Source organism: Nothobranchius furzeri, chromosome 4 (assembly GCF_043380555.1).
Source record: "Nothobranchius furzeri strain GRZ-AD chromosome 4, NfurGRZ-RIMD1, whole genome shotgun sequence".
NCBI classification, from domain to species: Eukaryota; Metazoa; Chordata; class Actinopteri; order Cyprinodontiformes; family Nothobranchiidae; genus Nothobranchius; species Nothobranchius furzeri.
This window is the reverse complement of record NC_091744.1, coordinates 47,555,706-47,579,206: the sequence shown is the minus strand read 5'-3', so window position 1 is coordinate 47,579,206 and position 23,501 is coordinate 47,555,706. Positions and strand designations below refer to the sequence as shown.

At 41.7% G+C, this 23,501-nt stretch overlaps 1 protein-coding gene across 4 annotated transcripts in view; it reads left to right on the top strand.

Moving 5' to 3' along the window:
• The window catches only part of smc1b (structural maintenance of chromosomes 1B), a 218,780-nt gene extending 207,738 nt beyond the window's left edge, over positions 1-11,042 (top strand). For 2 of the 4 annotated variants that reach the window (XM_054732714.2, XM_054732713.2), the window contains exons 23-25: positions 2,958-3,027; positions 8,090-8,200; positions 8,284-11,042. In XM_054732714.2, the coding sequence (XP_054588689.1) occupies positions 2,958-3,027; positions 8,090-8,200; positions 8,284-8,406 (304 nt within the window). In that variant the 3' untranslated portion in view covers positions 8,407-11,042. Of the gene's footprint in view, positions 1-2,957; positions 3,028-8,089; positions 8,201-8,283 lie in introns of those variants that run through there. The other 2 variants (XM_070550220.1, XM_054732715.2) reach the window with 2 other exon arrangements.
• Positions 11,043-23,501: the final 12,459 nt, after the last annotated feature.

Sequence of the window (23,501 nt, the reverse complement as noted above, 5' to 3'; positions counted from 1 at the left end):
GGTTTCGGGAGTACGAGCTTTATTAGAGACTGCTGGCTGCAAGCGGTGCTGGAAAGGCTGACGGAAGGATGAGGTCTGAGTTAGAAAGGTGGAGGTTTAGCTGTATTAGCTTCTGAATACTCTGATCATGGAACACGGTGGAACAATGACTGAGTGAAGAGCCGGTGTGGCGTCTTCCATATATAGACATGGATGACGCAGGTGCAACGTGGAGGGAATCCCCGCGAGGGGCATGCTGGGTAATGTGGTCTGAGACAGAAGCCGGTCAGCTGGGAGAGCCCGGCCTGGGGGCTTGGACTCTGACACAGCACCCAAGATGGCTTCAGCTTTAGTTGACGAACAGATGGCAGAATTCATGGTTCCATTTATCACAGCAAGCCTTTCAGTTGCTGAAGCAGCAAAACAACCCCAGACCATCACACTACCACCACCATATTTTACTGTTGGTATGATGTTCTTTGTCTGAAATGCTGTGTTACTTCTACGCCAGATGTAACGGGACATTTGCCTTCCAAAAAGTTCTACTGTTGTCTCATCAATCTACAAGGTATTTTCCCAAAAGTCTTGGCAATCATTGAGATGTTTCTCAGCAAAATTGAGACAAGCCCTAATGTTCTTTTTGCTTAACAGCGGTTTACGTCTTGGAAATCTGCCATGCAGGCCATTTTTGCCCAGTCTCTTTCTGATGGTGGAGTCGTGAACACTGACCTTAATTGAGGCAAGTGAGGCCTGCAGTTCTTTAGAAGTTGTCCTGGGGTCTTTGGTGCCTCTCGGATGAGTTGTCTCTGCGCTCTTGGGGTAATTTTGGTCGGCCGCCCACTCCTGGGAAGGTTCACCACTGTTCCATGTTGTTGCCATTTGTGGATAATGGCTCTCACTGTGGTTCGCTGGAGTCCCAAAGCTTTAGAAATGGCTTTATAACATTTACCAGACCGATAGATCTCAGTTACTTTTGTTCTCATTTGTTCTTGAATTTCTTTGGATCTTGGCATGATGTCTAGCTTTTGAGGTGCTTTTGGTCTACTTCTCTGTGTTAGGCAGCTCATATTTAAGTGATTTCTTGATTGAAACAGGTGTGGCAGTAATTGAACTCAGGTGTGAAACACCACAGTTGGGTTATTTTTTAACAAGGGTGGGCAATTACTTTTTCACACAGGGCAATGTAGGTTTGGATTTTGTTCTCTCCCTAAATAATAAAAACAATCATTTCAAAACTGCATTTTGTGTTAACTTGTGCTATCTTTGACTAACGGTTAAATGTGTTTGATGATCAGAAACATTTTGTGTGACAATCATGCAAAAGAATAAGAAATCAGGAAGGGGGCAAATAGTTTTTCACACCACTGCAGTATATAATTCACTAACATTTTTATATTTCAATGTAATTTAGACTAGATTATGTTGCCAACCTGTACATAATAAAATAAATATGCTACAAGTACATTGTTACAAGTAGAAATTAAATGTTAGCATTTCTAGTAGCTTACTACTGAACAGGTTAATGAAATAATTAAATACTACTCATTATATGTGAATATTTTTAGATTTTGACTGGGATGAGGTCAATACAAACGTAAATTGTGAATGAAATGTAAGTTAAATGTTGTTCCATAAAATATTTATTAACTATAAATGTCAGCTGGGAAAGAGGGAACTAGACAACACCAATTTAATATATATTATTGAGCCTTTTATCGTTTTGCTTTTTATTTTCATATTTTTAGCAGCAGACCATGATCTTGTTTCACTTGAAACATCATCAAACAGAATACTTGATTAATCGATGGAAGATTAGATAGAATACTCGAATACTAAAATATTTAATAGCTGCAGCCCTGTGCAGCTGTGTTTATGATCCGTGTGTTTTCCTAGTCCATTATATGATTTTCTCTTGTACAGTGGTCTGTTATGGCTGGTATTTTATTGTGCTTTGTACTTCCTGTTTTGGAGTTCTTGTGTGTCTTTGACTTGTTTCCTTCTCTCACTCTTTTCTATGTTCTATTGTTTGTGTGTTCTGCATGAAAGACCTGGAATAAAGAATGTTTCTGTCCCACATGAGAGGTCATAGAGTTGGGTCGGCATTTATTTATCTATTTATCTGTTTGTTTGTTTGTTTGCAGTCAAAGACAGTGCATGCTTGAGCTCGCAAATTGATGTCTTAATCGAAGAGGTGCTTTATTAAAATTCTGGTATTTCTCTAATTAGTAACATAGTAAATACAATATAATACATTATATTATGTAGCTGTTTGCTTTCATCAAACCTTTCAACATTTCCTTAGCTAGCGACCTCAGAGAAGTGTTGTAAATGAGAAGTGGGGCTGAGAGTAAGTCCAACCCCAGTCACGTGACTCAGAGCAGTGGCAGGAACATAAGCTGTGTGGCTCTTTAACATGAATGTTTTATTGTCTAAAAGCTTGTTTTTCCTATCATAACAACCTGTAAAGGTCAGCAAAACAGATTTATTTGATCTTGTAAAATTTCATAAATCTTTGCTAGTCTGGACCAATAAGAGCTGGTTTGACGTGGTCTGATGGAACGCGCTGTACGCTTTTAGCTGTCACTGTACTTCCTGGTCTCACAAATTAAGTTGACCTAGATGACTTAAGAAGAAGAAGAAAATATCATTTCTAACTTAAGGTTGGGGCAACAGCTTCAGATTGAAACCCTTTCCACAATAAAAGCCCTGGGCAAGTAAACGTGCTTAAGTAAAATAAATGCTCAAAATGTTTGAAGGTCTTTGCAGTAAGCCACAAATACACCAATCAATGATGTGTGTCATGCATTCATCCTGCTGACTAACCAGCCTGGTAAATATGATGATGAATGGTACTGCTGCTAAAATCTGTACTCATATGAAAACAGAAAATATTCATACTACCAATAATACTAACACTACTACTACTACCAATAATAATCTTTTTGTCTGTAGCTCATGCTTAATGTCTCTCCTAACAGCTTTTGCCCAGCTCCTTTCCTCATCTTGGATGAAGTGGATGCAGCTCTGGACAACACTAACATTGGGAAGGTCAGATCCATGCTGCAGGGTTTATTAGTAATAACCACTCTTGATCATTACTTAAGCAGATATTATGAATCAGTTTCTCGTTGATCAACACAAATAAATAACTTCTACAGATAATTGATATCTGAAGTAACAGCACTTACAACTATAAGAAAACCAGACAGAGGTGTCCCAACTAGTTTCAGCAAGGACCAAATGGGGTATAGCATTGTCATATTAACTTTTACATTTTCAAAAATAATCTGACTAACTGATCGACTTTTTAGTTAAAAAGATTGCACATTTGTAGTGTTCTCTCAAACAGGTGGAGCTTCTATGTGCATATAGGTGTGATACAGATAATCTAGTGAATTCTCATCTCCCCTCTGCTTCTGGGCTACAGTATATATTTAGTCTCCCTGAGCCTGAGATCAGTGGACTCGGTGGTCTCCTTTAAAAGCAGCTGAAAACTCACCTGTTCGAGCTGGCTTTGGTTGATTCTTCATCACAACCTTCTCCTCATTCAGCTCTTTCTACCAATTCTGCCTTTCTCGGGATCCACTGATTACTTTTTCCCAATTTTATGATAACTTTTCATCTTTTTTTATTTTTGAATTTACCTTCTTGTGAAACGGCTCGTGATTTTTATCTTGGAGAGGCAAAACGTAAAAGATTGACTTTGCAGGGTGGCCATCCACTGCTAAGGTCTTACTCGAACACAAAAAGCTGCTTGCTTGCAGTGATTTAGGTGTGTGCCATCCCCTGTCACCATGGAAAATACGCATTTTTCTATGTCATAATTATGAGATGCAAGAATTTTATTCAGTGTGGCATTAATGGGCTTCCATTCCATAATACACTTTACTGTTTGAACAAGGGAAAAAACATCTGCAAGAAAATAAGTTAACTTATTAGTTTATAAGTAGCTAATTGTGTGTCCATTATTTTATAATTCAGTACTTTTCCTAAATCTAATTTATACTTCACCGTCTTTATGCGTTTTGCAAGAGCTCTCCAATGGGCTCGCAGAGGGTGATGGAAGACATGCCCAAATTATCCGTCAAAAGGGATGGAGACCAGTGTTAATTTTGACAGGACATTTTAATTTTATTTTAGTCTTAGTCTTTTGGCTAAAAATTAATTTTAGTCTTAGTCCAATTTTAGTCATTAGATTTATTTTAGTTTTAGTCCCATTTTAGTTGATGAAAATAACAAGTAATTTTAGTCGATAAAAATAAGTAATTTTAGTCAACAAAATGCATATATTTTTTCTAATGAAGTAATTTCCTACTTTTGTATAGAGCACGGAAAAACTAGTGTAATTTAATACACAGGGTACAAACTCTTAACCACCACTGATCAGATATAGCACACACAGCTAAGAACATAGAATATTTGAATAAAAAAACCACTTCACATGTTTAACACTTACGTGTTTAATAAAACACAAAAAGCACACTGGAAATTACAAAGGTGCTCTTTTTAGCAATTGCACAACAATAATTTTCAAGAACAGCAAATTTAAACATGTTAACCCTGAGTCTGTAGATATTCACTTGTTACAACACAGGCTCAACCAAACAGTGTGAATATTTATTTGCTGCGATTCATTTTGAGAAAAGCACTTCGTGCTAGTGTGACCTTTGCTCGGTTGCGTTTTCCTCTAGTGAGGTCACCTGTGATACTGAACACTCTTTCTGCAAAAGATTGAGAAGCTGGCATTGCCAATATATCTAATGCTAATGGTTTCAGGCTGTGATAAAATGTGTCACATTTTCCAAGCCAAAACTCCATTCCCGTTTCACAAGTGATGGACTGTGAGAGCTCTTCCTTATACTGGCTTATCTGCTGTCTAACACTACACTTGGAAGACTTTGGTTTAGGCTTTGTTCCAAATTTGGAGAGAAACCTAAAGACTGGTTGTCTGGAGGAGGAGGAGGAGGCAGATGATGAAGAGGAGGCGGCGGCGGGTGGTGCCGGTTCAGGTCCATTCAGTTCCTCCAGATCAGAGTGGTTCTCCTGTGTCTGAGAGCACCGAACAACATACCCTTCTGCCTGCTTGAGCAGCTCCTGAATGTTATCAGCCACATTGAGGAGGGTCTGACACACAGTAGGATTGAGAAAGCAAGCAGCTGCTACAAGTGGGGAAAACTTGTCATCTGAGGGATCAAGTACTCAGGCAAAACGCTGGTTCACATTCCCTTCCATTTTACATGCTAGAGCAGCAACATCTCGACTTGTGTTTTGTTCCACATCTGCCATATGGCTGAGTAAATCAAAGAGAGCAGGGAGTATTAATGACATAGACATTGTGTCACTCTGAAGAGTTTGTGTGTGTTCAGCAAAAGGCTGCAAAAGTTCTTGCATTGACTTCAGCTTCTGCCACTCACTTGAGAGCAAGCAGTCCCATCCCATCTCGTTTGCTACTTCACAAACAGATTCTGTAACTTAGAGGAGACGTGCAACCATTTCATAAGTACTTGACCAGCGTGTGGGGCAGTCATTCACAACAGTTAGGCCTTACTCATCCAAAATCTTCTGTGTTGCGACTGATGACTTACGAAAAAGTTTCACGATTGATCGGACTTTGTTCAAGACTCTGTTGATGCTTTCCTCCTTGTTTATCGTGTGGACAACAAGCTGCAGCATATGGACGACATATGGCATCCTGTCCATGCCTAGGTCTTGACACTGCAGGTTTTCTGTCTCCTTGGAATCACTTTCACTTAGGATGGATGCATCTGGATCATCGGAGCTGGAATCTTCATTTTCTGGAGCACTATGTTTGAATGCTGCCACCACATTGCTACCATTGTCTGTTATTACAGTGAGAACTTTCTCTTTTAGGATCCCCCATTCTTGCATGCACTTTTCCACACAAGCCTTAATGGACAGTAAGTGTTCTGGTTTTTGTTATTCAACACAGAAAAAGCAGCAACTTATGCCAAGGAATGATGCTCTCAGTCCCTTTTTAGTCCACAGATCAGTCCCAATACTGTACATACTTTTCTGGCACTAGACAGTCTTTTCTTAAATGTAGCTTTTTTGTTTTCATAGTGTTTTTCAATTAGATTACTTATTTTGGTTTTCTTTGGCACAGTAAACTTCTTATCCAAACTTTCCATCATCAGAATAAAATCCTCATCTTCTACTGTTGTGACCGGCAATCCTGTACATCCAATCCATGTAGCGATAGCCTCTTCTTTAATTTGTTGTTCTTTGGCATCACTCTTGTACTTTGTAGTACTTGTAAATGCGTCCTCAATGTTCTGGTTGGACATTTTTGCCTTTTTGGTAGCTGGTTGGCCACCATCAGCAATGGTTTTCTGCAACTGCAAAAAAAATAAAAATACACAATTAAAACATTGACTTTCTAACAATGATTTACCTATTGCTTTTTGAGATTTCATACATTATATTATATATACATATATATATATATATATATATATATATATATATATATATATATATATATATATCACGAATCGGTAAAACATCTGTGTGGGCTCGGGACTTGGATCATATCAGTGCAAACCAGACATTGTGAAAATTATAAACAACCAAAAGCATGCTTCACTTTACTGGTCTAGTCCTGGTTTAGAGCGCACGTGCAGCGAGCGGCTGCGACCCATAAAGTACCAGAACCGCTCATGGCGCATGCGCAATCATGCATCAACACTGCTCGCCCGCTATTTCCCTAATAACACACGTTATAGTCGTGAAAATACGGTACTTCCGAATTTTTATCCCAACATGACAGAGTTGATACAGTTTTATTTGCCTGTATAATACTTTTCGGGTCGTCACGTGTACATTTAAGTGGATTTACCTTGGAGAAAATGGCGAAGTGGCCATTCTGTAGAAGCCTCTTCAGATTCGTTGTGTTCTTTCCTCGGAACGACAGTCCACACTCTCGGCATGTAGTTTTGGTAGCAATGTTATCATAAGAAAAATGACCACACATCTTCTCTTCTTTTTCGCCCAGCAGTTAACATTTTCCTCTACTCCTTCTTATGCCGTCGATATATTCAGTGAGCTATGTTTAGCGTACCGCCGCGCATACCTGCCCCTTTATACTATTCGGGGTCTGTCTTCTCTCACGTCCCGCACGTTCACGGCACGGCACGCCCCATGTCTTCTACTACGTTCGCGTCTCACAACAACACAATAGTCGCACCGCACCATAGAGCGCCATGTGGAAGAGCTTCATCGTGGATTTTCGTCTCGTCTTTCATTCGTTGACTAAAAGTTTCAATCAATTTAATTATCGTCTTCGTCTTTTTCCAAGCTTTTATTTTGAAATTTTGTTTCATTTTCGTCTGTAAATATATTTTCGTGACGAAAAAAAAGACAAAAATATTTTGTCAACAAAATTAACACTGATGGAGACCACAAGTTTGTGATTGGCAGCACTGCTATTGCCCCCTTAAAAATAAGACTTTTAACAGCAGACAAGGAACAGATTAAAGAATATCTCACAGAAAGTCAGAAAATAGGAAGGCTTATTTACCCCATGACTGAAGGAGTACAAAGATACGTAGCTAGTGTTCTTCATGGACAGAAATGACAGAAAACTTGGGTTTAGAGGTGGCAATCACATGAAGAGGTAAAGGAGAACGAGGGACAAATTTGTCCGTGTTAAAAAGCCTCTGAAATACATTAAAACTATGTAAACATAACAGTAAAAACACTCGTGGATCAGATACATGACTGTAATGGTGGCAGGATACCCCAGAAAAGCGCTACGCCCTCTGTTGTCCTGATGGGGAAAACGCTTTGCAATGCTCCCCAGGTGAGTGGAAGGAAAACCCTTCCATCAATGCTTCTGAGTTGACAGAAGTGTTAAATCAGACTTTAGGCTTTTATTTTGAATTCATTGGTCTTTATTTTAGGCTTCATGTCTGCTCCAGAAGGTAAAGAGCTTAAAATGTGTTAACCAGAACAACAGAACAAAGTATAGCACAGCTCTCACTCACATGGGGATGCATATAATACATTAGTAATCAGGTCAACCATGAATGTGTTATAGAGCGTTATGCTTTACCTGTGTACCAGAGACGTTTCTGTGTTTTGATTTCACCAGGTGACCAGCTTCCTTAGAGAGGAGTCCAGGCAGAACACCCAGATCATCGTCATCTCTCTGAAGGAGGAGTTTTTCTCCAAAGCTGACGCTCTGGTTGGAGTTTATTCAACTGTAAGTAATTCGTAGCACATGTTTTAGAAGATGTTATTATTTTCACTGCATCTCAGTACAGTCATGATGTTTCTTTTGCACAGATTAGTGAGTGCATGTTCAGTCACGTTCTGACCCTGGATCTGCGTCCTTATCCTCTGGTTGAGGAGGGCAACGGGAACAACACAGGAGAAAACCGGGAGCACGATTCCTGTGGCCAAGAATAACCAAAAACGACTGCAGTTTGTTTCCAGCTCTGGTGTTTTTAGTGGAAACAGCCACGTCAACCTCCTGTTGTCTGGTTTGAGTTTCTTGTTTGGTTAAATCCAAAGTAAAGTTCTAGGTAAAGTTTAACCACCACAATGCAAGACATTTTAAAACAGTTGTACGTGTATTTTACACTTTCTAAAAGTTGTTGAATGTTAATTAATTACCTGTTATTGTTAAAATGTTTACTGTTGAACCCTTTTTGCATTGATGAGTGCATGTTCTGACCCTGGACCTGCGACCTCTGGTTGAATAGGGCAACGGGTGCAACGCTGGATGAATCCTCTGGCCAAGAATAACTCAAAACAGCTTCTGGTTGTTGTTCAAATTAAATGATTACTGTTGAACACTTACTGTGCTAAATAAAATTTCAAATATCAGCATTAAGTGTGCTTTAAATTTAAAATCCACTCTATTTAAAGGTTGAGTTTAATTGAACAGAGCCAGTTTATGCGTTAAACAAACCCAAAATATATCATTTAGGTCCAGGGGTGGATCTACAAGGGTGGCAAAGGGTGGCAGTTGCCACCCTAAAAGAAAGCCTTGCTACCCCTGCTGCCACCCCAGCTGGCAGCTGTAAATTCAATAATTGTGGCATTACAAACGTTAAAGGAGACATAACATGAAAAACCCACTTTTTTATCCATTAACACAGTGTGTTTCACATTTTAAGTGTCTAAGTGAGCAAAAAGGCTTATATTATTCACTGGAGTTGCTATTTAGATATTTAATAATTAAGTTTTGGGCATATTTGTCCACCCGTTCAGTTTTTACATAATCTATTACATCAGTAATTAATTTAGTGAGGATAACTACCAAATATGGTAATGGCCCTCGGCTAAACACAGAGCCAATCCGCCATTTTTTCTTCTCGCTAAGATGTTTTGTAGTCCTATTGGAAAAATGCAGAATGCCTGGTTATTTTAGCCACACACAGCTCAAAACTGTTCCTCGTTTTAAGGAAGGGTGGTGTGGCAGTATTTAAACCCAGGAGCTGATGACACTACTGCTAAAAAAAACAGAAGAAAAAGTAGTGTGTTTGTGTTTGTGCTTGTGTGTGTGTGTGTGTGCGCGCGCGCGCGGTTCGTTCTTTCGTGTCTTCAGGCTAGTAAGTACTGAGGGCTTCATCTATCAAAAAGGAGTCATTTTTATCTGAATGTGGCAGCACCGGGACACAGCAGCAGAGCGGTAAGCTTCATATCACTCTAAAATGTCGACAAACTTTACTTTAGATTTACGGGCATTAGCAGCACTAAAGCGTTAGCATCCGGCTTGCTATCGCTAGCACAGTATGCTAGTAAAGTTAGCACCCAGATTAATGCGGATTTGGCTGATTTTCGTGGAATAAAACGTGATTTCTGATCAACGCCTTCTTTTACACCAGATGATAACCTCCCACTGATTGTAACAGCAGAGAGCCTGTGTGTTATTCTACGTGAGTGTGATGTAATCTTAGCATCCAGTAAATAAAGTCCCATATCAGCTAAAATGCAGCGTGACAAAGTCATTAAAGTGCGTCAACACAGTGGATTTAATAGAGTAGTAAGTCTGTCTGCACTGCTCTCTAATGAGCTTCCTTTCATAAGGAATCATTTGTATAATTTTAGTGTCACTATTTTATTACATTTGTAAGAATATGAAGTCACTGCAGCAAAGTGAACTTGTGAACAAACACAAACGTGACTATAAACATGAAAGCTAAAGAAACGACTTTCCTAAAGCTGCTTGTAAACAAAATATGTCATTAAAGTTATTGTCTATCATTGCAGAATATGACGATGACATCATGGAACTGGTCTTTGGAAAAGTTTTCCCTGAACCAACTCCGTTTCTAGATGAGGTAGAGAAGATCTGCATCTCACCAACTCTCTGGTCTCAGTATTCAGACAACGGAGGTCTCCCACTGTTATCCAGGACCAGTTTGAAGCCCACATACTGCCCCTCCCTCATCATCAGGAAACATCAATCCGTATCCTGAGGACAACAGAAGACGGCAGGAGGACAGGAACTCTGAGACCTAGACACCACCAGCACCGAGACACAAATTACCTGTGTGCACAAGCCTGTTTAACTACTAAAGCCTGTTTAACTACTAAAGCCTGTTTATTATATTGTTCTACTTATTTGCTGTGAGGTTAATACTTAGAAAATTTGTATATTAATGTAAACAATTTTAAAAAAATCACTGATTGTATGTTTTCTTTTAGATGTAATGGTCCAAACTCAGCCTTGTAGACATTTATTGCATCCTGTAGGTAAATACACAGAACAGGCTTAGGTCCAGGATGACCCAGCATGCTCTTCTTCCATTCTGGCTGTTAGGGATTTTATCAATAACTCAATGCCTACTGATGTTTTCACTTAACGGTATTTATTTAGAATGCAGGTAAGATTTAACTATATTTGTTAGCAAAGCAGACTGATCTTGGGAATTTCACTGCAGCACTGATGTCCACCTCTCTGTACACATTAGAGAGAATTACCACTTTACAGCTAAACACATTTAATAAAGATATAGGCTACGCATTGCAGACAATAAAAACAAAGTTGTAAGCATTAGAATTATAACGATCACATTAAAGAACATTTGGAGGAATGTTCTTTATTTTTGACTCGAATCTCAAATCTTTAAATTAAAATGTAACTGCTTTTTATCCATTTTCAGCCATTAAGACACCCAATATTAAATAAGACTACTTATAAAATTATTTATAATTATATGTATGTATATATATAGATAGAGATCTTAAAAAAATGTATTCTTTTAATGGTGTTTTAATGAGCTGTATCATTTTTTAAAACATTTTTATAGAAATAAATAAGCAAGCAGCATTCCTTGTGTGTGTGTGTGTGTGTGCGCGCGCGCGCACGTGCCTGCTTGCTTGTCCCTCCGTCGGCCGTGACGGGTGTGTGTGAGTGACTACAGACAAATGCATGAGAGAGTTAGCAGCCTTGAAACAGCTTGATGAACTACCCTCCCCACATGTTTTAAAAATGCTAATATGCTATGCTAAATCTGCTATGCTAAATAATGATTTCTCTATAGAACTACAAAGTCCGACTGGGGGAGGAGAGTACAGGTCTGCACTATGGAGGGGGGCGGAGTTTACAGCTCCTCCTCCAGTTTAAAGAGACAGTACCCAAAAACGGCTCGTTCTCAAGACTCTCCTCAGAACAGGGGTAGATGAGGGTCTGTAGAGCAACAATAATGAGGAAATCAGACCAAAGAACTGCAGTTCCACTGTATTTAGACCCCAACTGAAGGATTTAGATGTAAAAAGGAATAACTTAAAAGCATGTTATGTCTCCTTTTAATGTTGCATGTCCAAAAACATTGAACACAGCACAAAGTCGCCCATGCAATGGATTAAAATGCAGCAAAAGTCACAGGTCTGATTACATTGAACGCAGCACACTCGCCATCAGCGCTCGAGTTCTGAGCAGCAGCAGGTAGCCGCGGGAAGCGAGAGGAGAGGAGATCGGGCCGACGCAGACGAGAAGGCAACCAAGGAGGTAAGAAATAAATAACTACGCTATTTGACTTGGTGATAATAGCTGCTGTTGATTTTAAGACGATAAAACGCCAAAGCGCGTTGTGTGTAGGTTAGTGACGCCAGGCGTACACGGTGCAGTGTGCGAACATGGCGCTCAAGCTTTGATTTGCTAGAAAGTTGTACAGTTTGAAATGGAGCTGAATGTTACGAGTGAAAAAGTCGCACAGTACACCTGGCTTAAGCCAGATTCTTAGGCCTGTATATGGCAGAAAAGCAGATATCAATTAAATATTTGTCCAGAAAACATTGTAAATGACTTTCAATCTTTCAGAAATGAAGAGGAAAGGTAGTTTCTCTAGCTTTTTCTCACCAAAGAGTAAGGTGAGACAAATGTAGACTAACCAGCTCTGTTGTGGAGGAGATGAGCTGGAAAGAGAGAGAGAAGCAACACAAATGTGACAAAGAGCAAGATCAGGGACAGGAGGAAATGATAGAAGGGCACAGCGGTGAAGTGATGGAGAAGGAGAGGATCACCACCAAGATGAGGGAGAAAGACGAGACGGTATGCAGGGCTCAGATAGTGGAAACACAGAGTCTGAAACATCACCAAACATCTCCAGTCGAGCTGGTCCACACCTGGTTTTAATCAGCAACAAATAGCTGAGCTGCTTAACAGCTAATCTAACCTGTTAAAGCATGAAAACCACTGAAACTTGCTGGATAGCAGCTCTCCGGTAGCCCTGGGCTCAAGTTACAGTCTGCTGCATAGAAAGTTATGAAAATACCCCATGAGAAAATGATTCTGTAATGTGTTCAGCCCACTAAAACTGCCCTGATTTCATTATTTATTTACTGATACCAGCTGCTCTCTTGGTCGTAGGTGATCCTCTGGTGTCTGCAGCTGGTCTCGTCTGCTGGTGTCGTCAGGATCAGGAGCTTCCAGAAGAATGTGCCTTTCAATGACTCTTTCCCCCTTATTTGTTATATTAATTAAATAAATCTCAATTTATATATTTCCTGTTTTTGTTCTTGTCCATAAATACTTAAACATGCTTGAAATTAAAACGAGCTTTTAACAGTGAGGTGCTAGTTTAATTCATCACAATAGAGCTAGTTAAACATGCAACAATGTGATAATTCAATTAATGTAATTTATAAATATCCATTAAAATATCAAAACTGGAATCACAATGAGACATTTGGCAGCACAAAAAACTTGTCAAACACAATATTTATTATAATAATTGTAGGCAGACAGGAGACAGAGCTGATGGAGGTTCTCAGTCATCGAAGGATGGCTGAAGGCTTTCCAGGAACAGGAGATGTGGTGTTGTCTCTTCTCTCTCTATTCTGCCAGATGAGCTGATAGGTTACAGGTGTGTGAGGACATCCTCATGCTGTCATAACCAGATGACAGGAGTTATCAGGTGATCAGCCAGGCTAATGACGAGATGCAGAAAGAAAACAAATCCAGGACAGTGTACTATATGTGGTGTTGCTCACCTTATGTGCTCTTATAGAGTATTAACGTGTGCCTGCCTCATGGTGTAAAGTCCATATTTTGCTGAGTGTCCTGCAGTAATGCAGGTTATTAATTTACTTTTGATAGCAAAAACAAAATATTTAATGTAAAAGATATTTACCAGGTGAATCAGCTCACACGTCACCACCAAGTGTCACGGGCAGAATCAGCCTCCTACATGATGTCATGATGTAATCACATACTTATTTAAATGTTAATATCTTAAAATTTCTGAAATGTTTTAATTTTTTTACCTTGAACAGTTCACTGAGCTTTCACTGTCATTGAGGTGGAAGCTGGAATCAACAGCAGACACCTCACACCTTGGTCTTTTCAGGGGTGTGGACGCTGCTCTGGGACTTTCTGGAAGATGAATTTCCGTCATGGTCCCTGTGTCACCAGACACACTGAGGCTGGGAGCTCTAAACTGGGTGGCTATGTAAAAAACAAAGAAACAGCACATTTATAAATGTTTAAAAGAGCATAAAATCATGTGTAACAATAATCTGTAAAACAAATTAAAACTAGAAGGTGATAATAAAATATTTTCATAGACGATTATTAAAAATAATTCACCTTTGCTACGGGTAAGGCTTCACGTCAGCCTGGACAAGTGCATTCTTGCAGACTACTAAATCAGTCTGACAGCCAATGTCTTGGGTAGATTTAGCCTGAAAAAAAAATAGAAGCTTATTGTTGTTGGAGTTTATAAAGTCAGATAATATACATAAGAAACTGTCCTATATAGGCGCTTTATAACATTCCTAGTGTGTGATCGTTATTATAACGTAAACGTCAGTCACATATGATGTGGAGAGCCTGAAATGTGACCTCCTGAACAGAATTCCTTACAGAACCAGGTCACGCTGTGCTGGATTTCACGCTGTAATGATGTCTGTCAACTAGTGCTGTGTTAGTTAGAGCCACTGTTGCAGAATTATTGACTGACACAAAAACAACCCGAATTTTCTCCGAGCCTGACAGTCATGTGGAACGTTTCGTCGGCCAGGGCTTCAAGATATGTTCCGATTCGCCGCTGATTCTAACCTTACATCCCCTTCCACATTTTGTGAACTTGACAATTTAGCCCAAAGGCAGTGCAGACTGATATTAGCTAAATTAAGTGAACCACGTCTCTCAAACTTTGCATTTAGGTAGGGAATTGTCTTTAGAAGATGTTAAAACTTTTATTTAGCTTACTCACCTCAGACTGGAGCCCGCCATGGTGGGGGAGCAGAGTCGGTGGGCTGCATCTAAATCGCTGAAGAGCCACGGTGGGCACGGCCTCCCTCTTCAAATGGAGATGTGCAGAATAACCCAGTTCAAACTCCATCATGTTGGCGAAGGAATCGCGGGTAAAATGCTGGTTGCAAACTACAGCATCAGGCGGGAGCTGACTGTTTTCCAGACACCGATTGCGCGCAATCACTGGCGCCTAATTTCTAAGTCCAGTGGAAAGGAGTGCAACCCCACAGAGCCACCGAACCCACTACACTACACCTTCTTACCATACTAACACGATATGGAACACTAAACCTGAACTACTTTCCTAATAACACTATCAGCTAAACACTAACTAAACTACAATATCCAACAGCCAAGCTAACACTAAATAAGTATGTATAACACTAAAAGCTATGCTAAAGATTAGGATATGCTATATGCTAATGCTGAATTACCACTAACCGTCCTACACTCGCTAGCAAATCCCACTCCCAACTCGCCACAAGGCGTGGCCGAGACTCTCTATGCTTTCTAACTTTGACACAGAGCTGCTACGTAGTACTCTACTGGTTTACGTAGTATCTTTCTCTTTAGCCATTGGCTAAAGTGTATTCAAAATGACTCAAACTCTGTTTTAAGCTGAAGGTGGTGCTATACTGTGGTATTTAGGCAGAATTTTTAAAGAAAATGCACCAAAATGCTAAAATAATGAATACACCATGCTGTCGTTCTTTTTTAAAACACAGAAACGGTTCTGTTACCTGTTTTTTCAGTACGTTTCGTCTGCTGCTGCAGACTTCCTCAGGCTGACGCTGATAGTGGCACGCCAATTCCTTCTTCGTTTATCCGCGGGCAGCAGAGGACGTGTTCGCCCTCTGCTGCCCACTCTCCCCTCTCCGATGATGCAGTCCCATGCGCGATCCAACTTGTAAACTCCATCGTCCCTGTTCATGGTCCCACATCCACGTCTCCTTATCTCGATTGCTTCTTTAATCCATCTTTTGTATTTTTGTTGTTCGGTGTTTATGATCCTTGTGTTGTCCCAGTCCATTACATGGTTTTCTCTTATGCAGTGATCTGTTACGGCTGACTTCTTTATTGTACTTTCTGCTTCTTCTTTTGCTGCTCTTGTGTATTTTCGACTTGCCTCTTTCTCGCACTCCTTTCTATGTTCTATTGTTCGTGTGTTGAGTTGGTGTCCGGTTTCTCCTATGTATGTTTTATGGCAGAGTTTGCATGGGATTTTGTAATTGACTCCACATTTAAGTCAAAAGTGTCACATTTAAGTCAAACAAAATGTCAGTAATCAGAACACTATATCACCGAACAAACATAATAACAGAAGAAAGAGACCGTAAACAAGAAGACAAGCACGTACAACACGCTTTAAAGACCTGAGGATACCCGACATGGGCAATAAACAAAGGAAAACAACAAACAACAACAGAAAGAAAAGAACAACCTAAGCAAAGAACCAGAAACCCAGAAAGACAAGAACCAAGACCAGTGATAACCCTTCCATACATCAGAGGCATAACAGAAAAAATAAGAGCAACAATGAAAAAACAACATAAACACACCAACAAAACCATATACAACAGTTAGAAACAGACTAGTGCACCCAAAAGACAAAATATCGAACACTCAGGCAGACCATGGCACAAGCCCCCACACCAGGTGTGGCAGGGGGAGGGGGGACAAAGATCTATATCGTCAAGAGAAGTTCCAGGAGAGGGGAGGACCCAAAGGCCCCACCTGACATATACAGTCATACACAAACACAGTCACACACTCCCTCCCTCATGCTCACACATGCACATACAACCCAAGACTTACAAAAATGCACGCCGGACACTCACTCATGCTCCCCATACACACCCTATTAACTCTGGTCCCGGTACTGCTGCACATGGGGTACAACCATCACCGGTAACCAGAGTTTGACCCTTTCTGCTGGGGTGCTGATGAGCAGGCTCCCCCGCCCAACGCTGAGCACAGCAACCCACCACCCCAGACCCCAACCAGACGGCCAGATCTCCCTCCTAGCCTCCAGCCCCAGGAAGCCTAGCAACAACAGAGGTGGCTAAGACCCCTAGTCTCCCTCCACCTGCTCCAATATAGTGTTGTGTGATCATGAGGTGTATTCCATGGCTGTGGTGAGTGGGCACTGCGGGCATCATCCGGCATATGCCAGCTGATGCCACCGCACCACCCCACTTACACCCTCAGCCATCAGTGTCTAAGTGTGGTTTAAAATTGGAAGTGGGCACCGGCACTCGGGAGGAGGCTGAAAAATCCCCCTGCCAAATGCTGTTGAATGTGCTCACTCCCAAGGCCCTAAGTGTGTGTTTGTGTGGAATGTCGTCAGTGGAAGTGTATAAGGTGCAAATAAAATTGGGGGGCAGGTTGCCACAGGAATGCGGAAATGGGGTCCATACCCGCACTCCCTGACTTGCCCACCCCCCAAGGTCCTATGTGTATGTTTGTGTGATGATGTGAGAGAGCAGGAGGAGAGAAATATGCGGGGATGGGGAGGAATGGCTGGTTGGGCTTAGCCCTCCAGGGAGCCAGCTCCCCTACTGGCCCCAATAGGCACCTCTGTTGTCAAACTGCCACCCAGTGCATGGAGACCCCAGCCCATCCTGCCAGGGCCCAAAGCAGCAGCATTACAGAGCCTCACGGAGTCCGAGGGCACCAACCCAGCCCCATCCCAGCAGAATATCTATGCCCACCCTTGCATTTGCACAACTTCCAGAATATATAAGACATGGGACATCCAGGTAAGGTTTGGTCCTCCCCGTCCTGGACCTCCCCCTCCCCTGTGATGGAACGGCAGAGGAGCCAAGGTCTACCTGATGCCCCCGAACCCGGGCCAGGCACTGCTGCGTGTTCCTGCCTTCTTCCCGGCAGCATACATATCAGGGCCCGACCCCCAAGGCCCCGCCCAGATCCCCACATGGGGCCGGCCACCCCCAAACCCCGAGCCCCCAGGCCCCCACCCAGACCCGCCCAGGGGTATTGCAGCCGCCAGGCAGTGACCCATGGCCGCCGCCAAGATCCCCAAGGGGCCCCACTCACAACCGCCAGCAGTCCACCCCCCGCGGCAACCCAAGCACCTCCAGAGGGGGGCAACAGCCCCCCAGTCCCAGACACCCCCAGTGAACCCACCTCCAGGGAACATCCGGATACTCCAAACTCAGACCCCACACCCCCCCACCCACACCATCCCGCAGGACAACATCAATGGCCCCCCACCCTCGCTATGTGATGGAACCGATCAAAGGAGCCCAGAGAGATTCATCTGAAGTGGAAGCAGAGGCTATATCAAGTGCAATATGATCTAACAAAAGATTTCTATACTGGTTAATGCAGAGAGTTTCTCTATTTTTCCAATTCAAGAGGATAGTTTTCTTAGCGATGCACATGGCAGTGTAGCGTGGTTTTATGCTCTTTTATGAAAGAGAAACCATGCTACGTATTAATTCGGAATATTAATTTTAATAAATCAATAACCAAATTTTATATTGTTCAGAAGACTCAAAGGTTGTTTTCATCGATAAACTGACGATAATATCTGAGTGTCTGTGTTTCAGTTCAATGAGGAAACCAGTTTCACAATTAAAAGTTTTAATTCATCAAATTAAACTAATGATTTTGAAATTGACAAACAGGAAATACAATCAACATTGGTAACTTTGTGGGACAATCTTTTTAACAGTTGATATGCTGTTCTGGCTCAAATAGACCTTCTGATGAATTTATGAAGATTGAGAATGTTGTGATTTGTGCTGGTGATATGAGATGAGATGGATGCGTGTGTGCATCTGATTTTGCTTCAGGAAGAAACAGGTGTCTGAGTGAAAAGTGATGGTTTGAATAAACTTAGGTTTAGTGGAAAAGATGCATCAAAACGCTATCTGTCGTGTTTTGCCTCACCGAAAATCGGACCCTCTGTTGGAGCCGGGACGTCACCTTAGGATGTTTCATCCAGGGCACCTTGGCTGGCAAAGAAGACAAAGATGCGCTGCGAACCGGTCTAGAGTTGTCCTCGGTACACGTTGATGGTAAAGCGTTTTGTCGACGCGCTTTCTTTAGTTAATTCACTCAGAAATCAAAAGACTCGGTAATGAGTCTGCGTTAGAAGTTGCGATTCAGCTATTCTGCCTGGCGTGGCAGAAACAGCGTGAGAGAAGGGGGGGGGGGGTGGGGGGATTGAGCCCATGGGCTCTGTTCCCCGTTAGCGGTTGTTCACAAGTCCTTCCTCTCTCGTTGCCCAACACGAACTGAATCAAAAGACTGAAACTTACCAAAAACCTTTCTCTTCTCAAAGCAAAACATGTGCGTCATCAAATGTGTCTGGAGTTTACTGTGGGAAGGTGTGTGTGGGTGTGTGTGAATGTTTGTGTGCTTGAGTGTGAAGGTCAGTACCAAACATTCTCAACACTATCTAATTATGGATTCATTAAGCCATTATAATTACTCCAAAGCATAAGAACCATTCATTTGATTAAACACATTTATAATGAGCAAATTGATAATGGTTACTTTAACATTAAAATCAAGGAAAAGAAGTTTAAACTTTATGTTTTGACTTAGTCTGGGTACAACTCATGTAAACACATCTTCTGGTAGACTGCAGGTGGCTGATGTTATGGTTTCCTCCCAGACTCGCTGGCGTTCAGGACTTAATCTGTGGGTGAAAGTTCTCAATGACCCAGCTTTGACCTAGCTGCGTCCAGCACCACCTTTGTGATAGAAAACCCATATTTCCTCACGTTACAGTCCCCCCTTTTTGTGACGACATGGTGGTCAAGCAGAGGCCACCTGACGTCACAACCACAATAACGTGATGTACTCGTGAAGGCAGACATCCCAGATGAAGGCAGGAACGATGAAGCGTCACCACAGGTCACGTGTAGAAGGGAGTCTATCCTGATCAGATGATTAAGGCCAAAACTGTTGCAATCATTGTAAAGTAATCCACTTAGGAAATCTTGAAAGCAGAGCTATTTCAATAGCAGTTAATTTTCATCAGCAATAATGCAAAGGTATTCAAAGGATAAGCAGCTCGTATGCCACACGGAGCTGGGCAGGTGATGTGTTCCTCAGGCGTAGTCCAGGCGAAGTCCAGTGACGACCTCGACACCGCTCGAACCACGACCGAAGCCCCATGCGACAGGAAAGGATGGTGAAGACGACCCCTCCGATGGGATGTAGTCCATACGAGCTCGGAGAAGGAGACAAAGTGAGACAGCCCACACGATAGATAGCATTTGATGCAAAACAAAGAAATCAATCAAAACCTATCTATGGGTGCCTCTGGGAAAATGTGGGAGCCTTTTGTGAATTATCTAAAGAAGAAATGTACTGCACCCTGTTCTACGTGTCATGTAAAAACGTGATGTAGGGAAAACACAAAAGAAAGCAAATCCTAACTGATATGTGAAACTCAGCAGGCTGCACTAATTAAAGGCATACCGTAAATCCTCTAATACAGGCCCGGGCCTGTATTTGACTCAAGCTCATCAAGCTCCAGGCCTTTATTGGAAGGAGGGCCAGTATTAGAGGCAGGCCTCTATTTCTATTTGAGCAAAATGAACTAATGGTTCGCTGGAGTTTTTGACAATTAAAATTGCGCCCACATTTTCAAAGTTAAACACATTTCTTTTAACAACGGTAGTTTCTGCTTCAACCCTCTCCCCCCTCCCCCTGTGCAGCAGCCGCAAACTCACTGATGCGCCTGCAGCCTCTAGGAGTTCCTGCTGCTCTAAACATTAAAATAATTATTTCATTTTCTGTTCCTCACTTCTGATTACCTTCAATGGTGTCTGTTTGTTGCAACAGCAGGTACAAAAACTAACTTGTTTTTATTTGACTATTTTTCTGTCCTGTCTGTTTATTATCTTCCTGCATCTCCTCTCAATCCTAAAGAAAAGCTGCTGCCTGGGTTCATATATATTCACCTTATGAGTTACCTTTGAACTGCAGTTCTAAAAGATCTACCGACCGCAAAAACAGCGGAGCGCTTGCTGTTTGGCGGCCGTTTCAGTGATCAGTGCATCGGAGAACAAGGTGATGCCCGCAGCGCCCCGCTCCACAGCATGCAGCGAAACGCATCAGGCGCAAATAAAAGACAGAAAACATTAAAGGAAATGAACTGACATGAACGATCGCGTGTTAAATTAGTTTTTGAGGTGGTGACACCTGATTGTTACTGTGGCCGTGCTCAGGAGGCAGATCTACCGACCGCGAAAACAGCTGAGCGCTCCCTGCTCGCCGGCCGCATCAGTGATCTGTGCGTCGGAGGACAAGTTGATGCGCCCCGCTCCACAGCAGCGATACACATCAGGCGCAAATAAAAGACAGAAAACATTAAAGGAAATGAACCAACATGAACGATCGCGTGTCAGTACTGAAAATATATATCTCTCATATAAGCTCTTTCATATATTATTATAAGCTCTTTTATATGATTAAATATGTATCTCTCACTTTTGCCCCTTATATATTATCATAAATACATTATTATATGCCTTTTCATGGAATCTTGTTATAATATCAAAGACCTCTCTGTGCCTTTTCTGCTCAAGCTGAACAGCTGCATAAGGGAGTGAAAGCGTTCCTTCCTTCAGTTCCTCAATACAAGAACAACTGTCTTTGTTAGCAAAGGATGTTGCAGGATGTGTCCTGATCATCTCAAGGTTGCATGTCCTTGGGATGAATTGGTCTTTCATTAACAAGGCTATTAGCTGACGTGCGTCTGCAGGTGCAGATGGCAGAATTACGTGTGTGTATGGCAAACTACGTATGTAACATTCCTGTAATCTTCAATAAAAATCAGCCGTTTTCAGCAGAACGGCGAGAGTCTGTCCGAAGCATCTGGCAAGAGCAGGTCGCGGGACTTGCTGCAGAGACTCTCCCCCTCATGAGCGGCGAAACAGTGAATGGACTTCTGATCATTTGTCTCCTCGTTCTGTCAACTTAAAAGGTGTTTAACTCCATCTACTCCGTACCCGTGCTTGGTCTATCGGAAGAGAGACCAACAAATTTGGCGTCACGAACAGGATTTTTTCTTTTTGAAGAAAAAGGAGTTTTTGGAGGACAATTTGACCAACCGACCCAGTGAACGATCTTGGCACAGAACACCGCGGTGGAAAACAAGGTGAGCAGAACCTTATTTTCTAAAATCTGCTCATTGGATTTATCCAAAGCCTTTTGTGTCCGGAATCATAGTAGCTGTGGTCCTAAAATAATAGTTGGAGAAGAAAGTGGAGACAAGTGCAGAAAGAATAAGAGATTTTTTGTAATGGTTTAATGGTGAAATGAAATGAGGATTTTTCTAATGGTTTAATGAGTAAATGAGAAAAGGAAATAGTACAGATGAAGGGATGGTGACCCAGGGCTAATAGAGTAGCCCTAAAGTTCCATTTCCAGGTCGTGGCTGACCACACTATTTGCTGACGAGCGGATAGAATATATAACGAGGTTATATAAAGCTTGGCTGGATCCATAGGTGTGGGAACCCTAAAAGTCCACAGGTCAAGGACCTGGTTTTATGTTAAGGGAAGGGGAGGCTAAAGAGAGCTCCCTGGATTTTAAGGTCAAGGACCTGGTTTTGTGTTAAGGGAAGGGGAGGCTAAAGAGAGCTCCCTGGATTTTAAGGTCAAGGACCTGGTTTTATGTTAAGGGAAGGGGAGGCTAAAGAGAGCTCCCTGGATTTTAAGGTCAAGGACCTGGTTTTGTGTTAAGGGAAGGGGAGGCTAAAGAGAGCTCCCTGGATTTTTAAGGTCAAGGACCTTTTGCATGAGATGAGAAAAATGTTCTGAGGTAACTGTTTTTGCATAAGATGATAAATGTTTTGACTGCTTCTGTGTGAAGAGAGCAGTGCTTTTGGCTATTTCTGCGTGCTTTTGGCTGTTTTTGCATAAAATGAGCAATGTTTAAATATGACAAGCAGCCCAGTTGAAGCCACGAGAAATAAGGTTTTATTGAGAAAGTCAGCGGAAGAGGCGATGAAGAAAAAAGGGGTAGATGTTAACAGTAGAGGTAACTGGAGAAAGATTTGGGAAGTGAAGGCTGCAGAATCGAGAGAAAAAAGGCACAGCTGTAGACAAGCTTCCTGTGTGTGTAAGCTGAGTTCAGCCTGTGTGTGTGAGGCGCAGCAAGAGGCTGCTTACGGCTCTGGATTGAAAGTGCAGCACTAGGAGAGTGCAGAATGCAGAGCAGAGTTTTGGGAGCTCCGTGTGTGTGCGTGTGAGTGTACAGCGCTGGGTGTGTGTGTGAAGGCCTGATGCGGTACCAGAAAATAAATAAATAAAATAAATAAGAGCTTTAAAAAGTTGCAACTCGTCTATGTAAATTACACTGCAGTGCTAAAATTAATGTTTGGAGCTACGCAAAATTCAAATTCTGCAACCCTGTTCTGATCAGTCTTTGAACAGAACACCACCAGTTAATAAATAAAAGGTTTTCAAAGTAACATATGTATATGTGTATACATATATACACATATGTAGTGTACAAGCGTGATAATCATTTGTGTGCGGGGCAGCATGTAAGTGACCCTGATCTGGGGGTTAAGTGACCTGGAGATGAAAAAAGGGAAAAAACCACCAAGAAACGCAAGTAAGGATGTAAATGACAGCTTTATTTTAGAAATATAGTCATATAGCTGCTAAACAGTAAAATCAAAACAGATCTGCAGAAAATAAATATATAAACTATTCCTCAGAGCGCTCTCAAAAAAATTGCAATTGGATTTGCTCTAATGTTACATAAGGCCTGCTTAAAAGCATAGTAAGCATTAAATTCTGAA